General features: G+C 39.6%; 1 protein-coding gene across 1 annotated transcript in view; it reads right to left on the bottom strand.

Moving 5' to 3' along the window:
• The window catches only part of LOC102196989 (collagen alpha-1(XVIII) chain-like), a 67,832-nt gene extending 57,730 nt beyond the window's left edge, over positions 1–10,102 (bottom strand). The window contains exons 1-2 of the mRNA XM_005730507.1: positions 9,840–10,102; positions 9,666–9,748 (exon numbers count right to left, since the gene is read on the bottom strand). Of these exons, the coding sequence (XP_005730564.1) occupies positions 9,666–9,748; positions 9,840–9,877 (121 nt within the window). The 5' untranslated portion in view covers positions 9,878–10,102. The remainder of the gene's footprint in view (positions 1–9,665; positions 9,749–9,839) is intronic.
• Between the last annotated feature and the right edge of the window lie 574 nt (positions 10,103–10,676).

Here is a 10,676-nt window from a genome sequence, read left to right as displayed (position 1 = left end):
GGGTAAACACAAGAACAAGGCAAGAAAAGTTAAAGTATTCAAAGTTCAGGTTTCTGCGGTGACGAGTTTAAACATGAGAAGTTCTTTGAAGTCTGTTTTTTTTTTTGTTGTGCTGATGACCACAAGCCATCTATCAGCTAGACAGGAGGCAAGAACCATGGAGGTTCAAGGCTGGGACAGTATACCAGTGCAACAGCTGAACTGTGGCTCAGTACACCCTACTTAAAGTCTGCCGAGCGTGAGCAAAGATAAGAAAAAACTGAAAAAAAGCAAAACAAATTGGATTACACAACCAAACATATGTAGACACCATATGTATACCATACCTCCGTCCTGCATAACACAGAGATAATGCATGATTTGGTGTGAAAGAATTCAATAGCTTGCACAGAGCCCTACTTCAATCACACACCTTTGGGATGAATTGCAACAGCATCATGCTTTATCGCCCATCATCAAAGCCCAACTTTACTTTTGTTCTTTTGTGTCAGAATGAGAGAGGATCCCTGCAGCCAAAATCCTGCGTGAAGCCTTTGCAGAAGAGTGAAGGCGGTCCCAGCAGCAGATAAATGTCGGTCACTTTGGAGTGAACGGAAACGTACTACCTTTTCAACAATTGCGGATGATTAGTTAAAGAGTCGATGTTAAAGTGCCACCTTCAGTCCCCTTGGCTGATGGAACAAATTGGCTCAGAATGAATGAGCAACACATTCTTATCTTCACTAACACCATCATCCTGGTTTAAAGCAGGAAACAAGCTCGAGGGTAAAGGTGGTCTTTTTTTAGAGCGAAGGAAAGGAAAACTGGAAAGGAAAGGATGCCTCATAAATCTATCCTCACTGATGACTCCTCTGTCATTACAAATGCCCTCCTCCTGCAGCACACACGGTAACATTGTGCTACATACCTATACAACAACATGCCCTTATACAGGCAAGTATGCACTACTAAACAAAAACCCAGTAATTTTCTCATTGCTATCCATACAGAAAAAGCACTGTGGTACATTAATGACACCCCCAATCCTCACATGCAAGCATGTTTTTGAGACACAATGCAGTTGTTCACTCTATGACTTCATCACAGACTCAGATGCTCCTTTGCACTATGACAGGGCATGCCCTCTCACTCATCCCCACACAGCTGAACAGACACCTGCTTGTTTCGACTGCATCTTTCCGGCCTGACGGACAATTTCCATACTGTTAGAAATTCCATGTTTTCACCCATTGGCCTTCTGTAGTGCAAAAGCCAGGAAGCTGGCCTCTCCCAGAAAAATAAACATGGCGATTCAGACCACATTACATTGACATTAATTGGAGTTTTGATTCACCTCTAAGCCCTTCTGACGACAGCCTTTCATCATCCCATTGCCTACACGAACACGGCAAGACTTACAGGTTTAGATTCTGAGTCATACTTTATGCAACATACACAAACACATAATGTATTGTGGTTCAGCAACATCTGTTTATAGCTATAACCATACTTAACTACTGTGATGTTCCAGTACTTACTGCCGAGCAAGTTTTTTTCTCTGGCTTTTGCCATTAAACGGCTCTTCAAGGACAGACAGCAAAGGTACTTTCTCAAAGGTACTTCAATAACAGGGGTTTTCATAAAAGAAGATTTTTCTTAATATTTTTTCAGTTACCTTCCAATCAAAGAAATCCAGTTGTAGCATCTACAGCAGAAGTGATGTACAACCCATGAATGGTCAACCAGGATGTCACTTAAGATTTGGCCACAGTTAAAAAAAAAAAAAAAAAAAGTACATTTAACACACTTCTTTGTTGGGTCCTACAGTACCTACTTTGATTGCATATGTGTGTTCACAGCTTAGACTGTATAAAAACTAGACACAGCCACAGTGACATCTTTGGTCTCATTACCATATTGGGGTTTCTTGTGTGATGTCATGTGCACATAGCTTAGTAGTGGTAGCAACCAAAGCAATCACAATCTGGTTAGGAAATACATGTCTGTGAAGGTTCTCAGTCATCCAGTTGGGGAATACACATTTTTCCTCGGTGATTGGCTGTCTGTAGGCCTGGGGCTTTGGAAATTATTTTCCCAGGACTGCCATCAACCTCTAGCAACAAATCACAACTGGACTGGGAATACTCATTTTTCCCACATGACCGGTGGTTGTCAACTGGTTAAGAACCAGTCTCTAGGCCTGTGTGACTGGTGTCTTTCTCACTTGATCGTACATGGTCACTGTGATTGTCACACATCCAGAATGGCTAACAAGTTCATGTCACATGGTCTTATATCTGCAAAACATAAAAACGTACAGTTTTTGTACCTCCTTGTTGGCTTCATGGCTACATGTGCCTGAATATTAAAGACACAACAGTCCAAAAGCAGCAAAAGGATAGAGACCAACAACTAAATTTCAGCTAGTAGGGAAGATACATAGCTAATGTTCATGGCGATACCACTTCTAGCTAGCTATCAACGTTGTTTTGCTGTTTTTTGGTTAATATGCATTTTATCTTCAACATCCTAGATAAATCTGTGCTAAAGTAATACTACAGTAACACTACAGTAAGCTGTAGTATCTGTAGCATACATAGTTGTAAAACTTTCTAAAATAAGTTAAACAGCATGGCAATCATGGTTAAAGGCTTCAGTCATAATGTGACTTTGTGCACAACTTGTGTGATCTCAGGCAGCACTATATTGTCAACATTTACACAGTACACTAGTAGTGTACTACATAGAAGTCTATTAATGCAAGTCTCTGAGATATACTGCCAAAAGAAAGGGTTTATGGGAATCTATAGCAGTGGTGGGACATTTTGACCCAACAGAAACAGAATTCATACCAAGTGATGCAAAAAAAAAAAAAAAAAATCAGCCAAATTTTAAGGAATTTCCCAAACAAAACCACATGTCAGAATAATTTTGGGCAAAAAAATTGTCATGGGATTAATTGTGTGACCACAAGGACTGTCTGTGTCTGTGATTTTCATGCACATTAGACTTTGCAGAGATTTCGCACGGAAAAAGGAAGGACTTTGATCTGCTAGTAGCACTATAAAGACAAACTCCTGGGAATAATAGAATTCATCATTAAGGGAAAAGCTGAACAAAATGTCATAACAAAGTACGGACGTCTTCAATCTGTGTTTTTCTTTCTCTCTCTCTCTCTCTCTCTCTCTCTCTCTTAAATGTCATTAAGAAAAACAATCTATTTTATATTGAATAAGAGTATTGATATTTTCCAGACACAAACAGCAGCGACAGTCGGTAAAGCAGTCAAAGCGCAGAGCTGTTTGATCCTCTTCATCCAGTACTGGATTAAAGACCAAGGAAAAGAAAACAGTTGACAACATCCAACAAAGTGTTTGCAGCTCCAGTATTGAGGATGAAAAAAACCCTTTGATGGCCAAAGCTTTGATTTAAAGGAGCGACAATGGATGTTCAGATAAGAATTAATGAGAGGTTTAGTAAAGATAAGTTATCTTAGGAATTTGAACTTGCCAACATGCTCCATCAATTTCCAAAAAAAAGACTTAAAAACCAAGAAGGGAGGTCAAGGTGACATTAGCGATCACACCTTTATCTTCCCACACAGAAACTTGCTATACTTAACACATCCTGTGTTTGTTGTCAGGTTTCATGCCTTGAAGTCATTCATCTCATCCCACACAGACTGCCACTTAAAATAGTGGCTTGTTTTGTCCAGGACAAATTTAGCTATTCCTGTTTACCCTCCAGGATAATGCATGTGTTTTTAGTTAAGGGTTTCTTTTGGATCACTTGCAGAGGCCCCAATACAGGCTGTATAGCAGCTTTCCTCAAAGTGTTATTGTCAGCAGCACACAGCCAGTGTCTTTGTAGCTGCGTTTTCATGGTCTCGTGTTCATTTTGAAAGATTTTAATGAGAATATTAGAAAAAGAAATCAAAAAAGACATGATCAAGACCACATGACAATCAGTCACAAGTGATGAATGAAATACAATCCAGATGAAGACAGCAGTTGGTACAGTGGACCAAATATGGAAGTTGGAAGTAAACAGTAATAACCTGGGCTGCAGACACTGCAACAAAAACAAGCCACAGTACATCTTGAATCGGTTTGAGCTTGCTGACATATGAAAGTGTAAACAGCCACAAGAATGGTTCAACTCTTTTATCTCAAGAAGGGACACATGAGGCCACATATTTTTATGCCTAAATGACTATAAAAGAGGGTGAATAGGTCATTTTCCAGTGTCTAAATGTTTAGGATAACTCCTCAGTGTCTACTAGGTGAGACATTTCAGGCATATCCTGCTGGGAGGAGACCCCAGAGTGAAGAAATGACATCTCTAGGCTGACCTAGAAATACCTCGAAGACCCCCCGGAAAGGCTGGAGGCGGTGGCTGGAGAAAGGGATGTTTGGGTATCACTGCTTGGACTGATTCCCCTGTGATTCACACTCAGATAAGTAACAGAAGACAAAATGATAGGTCGATACATGTAATAGTTTGCAGAAACAACTTCTAGAAGTGCAGATTTAAAGTGTGAAAAGTACAGAAATTTGTGGATTTTGTACAGCCATCTTTAACATGCAGTTTGTGGTTAGATAGGTGTTTTGTCACAAAGTCTTGAAGGTAGACATGTGCAAGATTTTCTTCTGTTTATTTGGTCACCTTCCCATGAAGTTCAAAGAAAAACTAGTGAGCATATTTGGTCTTTTTCATAACCTGCACAACCATGGTGTGAATTCTGTGCATGCGCATCTTTTTGCTATGTAGTACTGGAAATATTGTAATGTTTGCCTTTTAGATTATAAAAGGCAGTTTTGAACTGAAACAAACTAGAATTCTGATGTGATTTGCTAAATGTTTTCCTGAGCCAAAACCAAAAGGTATACAAGACTAAGTGCATTAGCAAGCTAAAGCAAACGTTTGATTTGTTATGGCAGTGCTTCCAACAGTTAATTCATTTTCATGTGAGTTGAACATCTCAGAGGAAAACACGTGTCAGTTACAGCACATCATTGCAGCATAAAAAAAGCAAAGGCAGCATTATTTATACTGTGTAACCTCGTACGGCCCATTGGCAAATTTGTCACGGTTTATAAACACGTGGATGTGGTCAAAGAAACAGCTGGCCTCTCTTAACATTCGGTGGTAGTCAGAGTGATATTACCTGATTGTTTCCTTTTTGGTGACAGCTTTTGTGCTCGGACCTCGCTGTTGTGATGTTTCCCAAGAAATACAAGCTCAGTATTTTATGAGTTGACTCACTTGTCTGCTATGTCATCTTGTGGATGGAAACTGGACATTTATTATTTTAATCGGAAAATGTTACAGACTTTTAAAGCCTCAAATGTTGTATGTAGGGGTTTTTTGCTTAGCTATGAAATCACAGTTGGACAGGGCTGAGAATCTCCCTATGAAGTAGTTTTAATAACAGTCTTAATCAAAAGCTGACATGTTACCTCTGTTCAAGCCCACAATCTAGATGACCCACATCAAAACTGGAGCCAAACCAGGATCTCATCAAGTCAGAATCAAGACCAAATGGATGTGGAAATATTACATATTGCTATTACATAATGCTTCTTTATAGTCAGTGTCAGCATGCATGTATTATTAAAACTATGATTAAGACTGGATCTACAGGTTTTATTGTCATATAATAGAGTGAATTTCATCAGCTACTATGAAACCAAGGCTTTTGGATTAATAAGAGTTACACTGAGATCTTCCTCTTTTTATTGGTTAATGCAGCAATAATCCAGTGGCTTCCAGCTAAAATTAGGAGCTACAGAAGCCTGTTACTTCCACAAAGATTTATTTCCATTTCCATTGTTTTCATCACACTTGAAGTCTTCATCTGACACTGACAAATCATGATACCACCCCAGGAAATATATCCAGCACTGTGCAGCTAAGCCTCCAGCTACAAAACCAGTCTTTGGTGGTTTAACACCAAAGTAGTTTTTGGAGAAAGGTTGACATTTCAGTGAGTTAAATCAACTCTTTTATACTTGAGTGACCTAAATTGAATCTATCGTTTGGTTCTTTTGCCAGTGATAATCTTGAGGTCAGTAAAGGTTGCTTGTTTTATAGCACCCTGTTTGTTACTCTGATGCAAGTCTAACCTCATTACCCTGATGACCTTCACAGAGCAAATATGAGATAAACAGAAAACAGGCCTGTGTTTACCAGGAGAAAAAAATGCTTTGCTTTGGTGTGAGAATCAATCTCTTTTAAATTCTGTTTTATTTTGCAACACATTTATATATTTAAACTTGAGGTTTTCTTCTGGCTCAACATTTTCTCATTCAAAACAGCTTCATACAAAAGTCAAATGTGGGTCATGTGTGCAAACCACAGTCATCCCCCACCCTATTTTTTCCTATATCGGTAATATACTTCTAACAACACCCTTTAACCTCTCTAAGGACTTGCATCATGACAATAATCTTGTGATAATCATCGCCACCATTGTCTTCATCATAATCACCCTGATCACTATAATTACCCTCAGCACCAAGTTCAGTGTAATCACCACATTCTCTTATACTCACATCATCAGCCACACTGTCTTATCATCCTTCATTGTTCACTGTCCTGGACGTTTATTTTGCTTCGATAATTAAAACCATTATCATTGGACAATAATTACCATGTGGACACCAGCTGGAGAGCTTTGCATGCGTGTACTCATTTTGTCGTATATAAACCCATGCATGTGCAAGTGCACATACAGAGTTGCTACTCTATATATGGAGTTTGTTAAATGCATATGCACTCATTAGTGAAGATTGAAAACAGGGAGTACCCTGGCAGGTATTCATTTATTATTATTTTGGATATGAAAACAATAGGGCTGATATTTGGATCCTTTTCATCTTGGACCAAAGTGGTTTTACAATTTATTTTTGTGTGTAAAGAGTTTCTTTACTTATTAATGGGATTTTCAAAATGGTGTTCTCAATATATTTAACTTCAAATTTAAAAGAAAATATATACGTCTACACATTCAACACAATGTCCCATTTTTAAAACCCTGAGCATGTGTGGCCTTCCACATCTTGGGTTTTTGGATCCTTGAAGTGACCACTCCAAGTTATCAGCTCATGTCAGGAAGCTGCGTTACGAAGATTCATCACACAGGCACATACTGTATCAAACGTCCTTAACTACAATTACCTGCACAGCAATCATTTTGTGAAATTATTGCACTACAAGAAAACCTTGAAAGATAACAAAATCTTTAAAAGGCTTTAAAAAAGTGACTATTGTACATTCATCTCTCTCACAAATGTTATGACGGATGGTAATTAGCAATATATTGTATACTAAAGCTGTTTTATATATAAACTTTTGCTGCAGACCTGGACATGATAACATGGGAGTCTGAAAACTGCCTCACTTTTGGGGCTAGCTTAAATTAGCCATTCAAAGAACTGCAGTTTTTGGCACTGCTATGTTGGCTTAACTTTTTAGCCACTTGGTTAGTTCAAATGACTCATGTAACTTTAATACATAACTTATTTATTCATTCACTGACAGACGCTGTAATGTTCCAGTCATGGAATTTCTCTTTGTGTTTCCAGCTTTTAGTTCTGATGCTTCCAGCTGAAAACCATTCTCACACATTAGTAACAGACATAGCTAAGAAAAGCAGTTTGCACTATTTCACACTAAGAGAAAGGATTATATCATTTTCTCCTTTTTGAAATCATGCACAGAAACGTGAATGTTGCCACAGCGACAGCTCTGTTTAAGGATATTTACAACATGCAGCTTGGAAATATGTGTCCCTGGTGCTCTCTCGGGCAAGTGAGCCAGCGTGCGCAAGCACACTCTGCTTTTTTCCCCCTGTCTTGAAAAAGTGAATCATGGCAGAGGATTATAAATATGGCAAGAACACAAACAGCCTGAGAATGGAGCCTCTGGCTCACCCAACATCTGCAGGATCTACAGTAAAGGAAACTGGACAATGAAATCACATTTTTGAAATTTTGTTTTAGCACTACCCACCTCCTCACACACATCAACACCAGTTCAGCTTGGATGCAGAGCACATTTAGAGCTTGTTTTCATTCCCACGCGATTATATTCCATTTATCTCTTAAGAGGACATGCTTATTAAAAGTGGTCACACTTTTTTTTAAGCCAGCAGGAGCATAGGTTGTGTTTAATTCCTAATATAAGCAAGACCACTAAGCTCCATAAGGGCCACATTAGGTAACGAGACCCTGTAATCATTTAGCTAAGCCTGGACAATGCTGCTCTTGTGACATGGGGGTCTTTGTGGTTTACACAGGTCAAGCTATCCTTACAGATAACTGCAAAATGCTAATCTGGATTCCAGCACACTGACGAAAGCAGTGATGGTATATTGGCCTGTCTGTCTGAAGCGTAGCATGAAAACTAATAAAGTGAGGCTCTCAGAGATAATTGGCAATGACCGTCATCTATGACATGCACCTTCCAATGCTCAGCATTGCATCATCTTCACTCGCTTAATTATGCAGTGCTACTGAGTGCAGAGCTTTTCTGTCAATACGTACATTGTGAGGTTTTACTGGTATCCAGTTGCAATGGAAAAGAAAATCTGCAAGTCTTCCAGCACTAATTGGAAACATGTTAAAGTGTCCTGAGTGATGTATTAATCACTACAAAGAAAATCTAGGTTTAAGCTGTGAAAACAGTCTCCAGAAACAGCAAAGCACTGCACACGGGATCAGAGAAACAAGTCAGCCAAGAAATAACTCAAGAAATAATATGGAACAGAAGCCTAAAGGAGTCTCCCTCGCTTGCATCAATGCTATAAATTTAAAAGCACTGGTTTGCCAAAGAGTTTGGGAATGCTGGTTTGTGTCCACATCCATCCATCGCACCTCCACCTCATCCTCCCTAAATCTGCATTATAATCAGTGTTGTGTAAGGTGACTCAAGAACCATCCCAACTGAACTTAGGGACCAGATCTTCTGATGATCAGCTGGTCTGTGATCACATTGACTTCAATTGGGCTTTTATGAATAGGTCTGCAGGTGGGTTGAACTGGCCTAAAATATACCCAAGTAGAGAATAAACTTTAGAGAGTGGTGACAATTATGTCACACCAATGGTAGCCTAGTTCTCCTCAGTGTAGGGCAGTATATGTTTCTTCATTAGACATTTAAGGCTCCTTCATGTATCTCCTGCTCAAGTAAACCTGGTCTTATAACACCAATATAAAACATCCCCTAGGATGTCAAACTGGGGCCACATTTTGAACACCACTTCAAAAAACAGGCTTAAACTCTCAAGACATCTCCAGGGTCTTTGCACTTTAATTATCACCAACATGTGAGTAAAGAGCCTAGAAGAGTTGTAGTGAAAGGGAGAAACAACAGCCAGAGACTTAAAAGAAATCTTACGCTGTCTTTTTAAATGTGGTCAAATATACAACATTGAAAGCTGAAACATCAACATTTCTATTACTTGAACATTAATTAAATCTAAAATGTCCTAAGCTACTCAGCTAACCACATTATCAACAGAATAATATTTACACACACTTTTTTTTAAGTAACAGAAAAGTCCCTTTCAGGACTAGAGTGCAACTGCTCCATCATTCATATTCAACAGCTGAAAAACCTCTGAACCAGCAGAAAGTTTGCCAACAGTAGAAAAAAAACAAAAAAAACAGTCAACAGCCACATACCGTCCAGCAGCTGATAGGCAGACGAGCAATGGCAGCAGAACCGGAGGGCAAGGAGAAATAATCCAAAGAGCCAGGGAAGAATGCTGCACAAAAAACACAATTTAGGAATAAGAAAACTTGCTAAAAGTTCATCAATTCAACTTCTTTACAGAAAACACAGTGGGTTTCATTTACCGTGGAGTCATCTTTAGTGTTGGTGAGTTTATGTCCATGCTAAAGTTGCCCCGTTTCTATGTGGTGCTGATAGAGACAGTGAGAGAGAGATGGAGCTCACTCTGCCTCGCTCTCATTCACTCCAGACTAAAAACTGCTCTTTCCTCCTCCTCTCTCTTGCCCCCTGATTCTCTCTCGCTCGCTCTCTGGTTCTCAGTCAAACAAAGGCAGCTTCAGTGAATCGGGACTCAAGGGGCCCTCGTAAAGCTGAAATCTGACTCCCAGCGTCTCCTCTATGGACCACCGCTTTCTAATCCAGCCCTCCCCTCAGACATCTCAACTCCAGATCCAAATTAACACACTCCAGTTAACCCCCCCCCTCCACCAGAGACACACACCAACTTTTCTCCTGCTCCCCTTCACTGGTGTGGTTTCTCTCACTTTCTCAGCACTTGGGAGCACTTTTTGTGTTTGGCCTTGACTTGCTGGGGGAAGACACTGTAACATCTGCAGCATTCAAAGCTTTCTTTAAGCAAAGACAAGAACTTCTGTCAGGGTCAAAGCAAATATTCAGATAGCTTAGAGCAGAGCTTACATTATTTGTTGGCATCACTTCAGTGCGTTCTCTTTGTCAGGTTCAGCCCACCAAAAGCAGAATCCCCTAATCCACAGCAGCACCTGGATTATTAGAAGTCTGGTTCTCCTTCCAAACAAAAATTGGCACTGAAAAAAAAAATGTTCTTGTCATTTTGAATGAAATTTAGTTTCTAACATCCATCTTTTATTTTGACTTCCAAATCACTGCTTTGTCCTCCATAGACACACCCTTTCAGCTCTTCCTGCAGCAGGTCATCATGG

This window comes from Pundamilia nyererei, unplaced genomic scaffold, assembly GCF_000239375.1.
Source record: "Pundamilia nyererei isolate P.nyererei 1_Seehausen unplaced genomic scaffold, PunNye1.0 scaffold00037, whole genome shotgun sequence".
In the NCBI taxonomy this organism is placed as follows: Eukaryota; Metazoa; Chordata; class Actinopteri; order Cichliformes; family Cichlidae; genus Pundamilia; species Pundamilia nyererei.
Note: the sequence above shows the minus strand (reverse complement) of the source record. Positions and strands in the feature narration are given on the sequence as shown.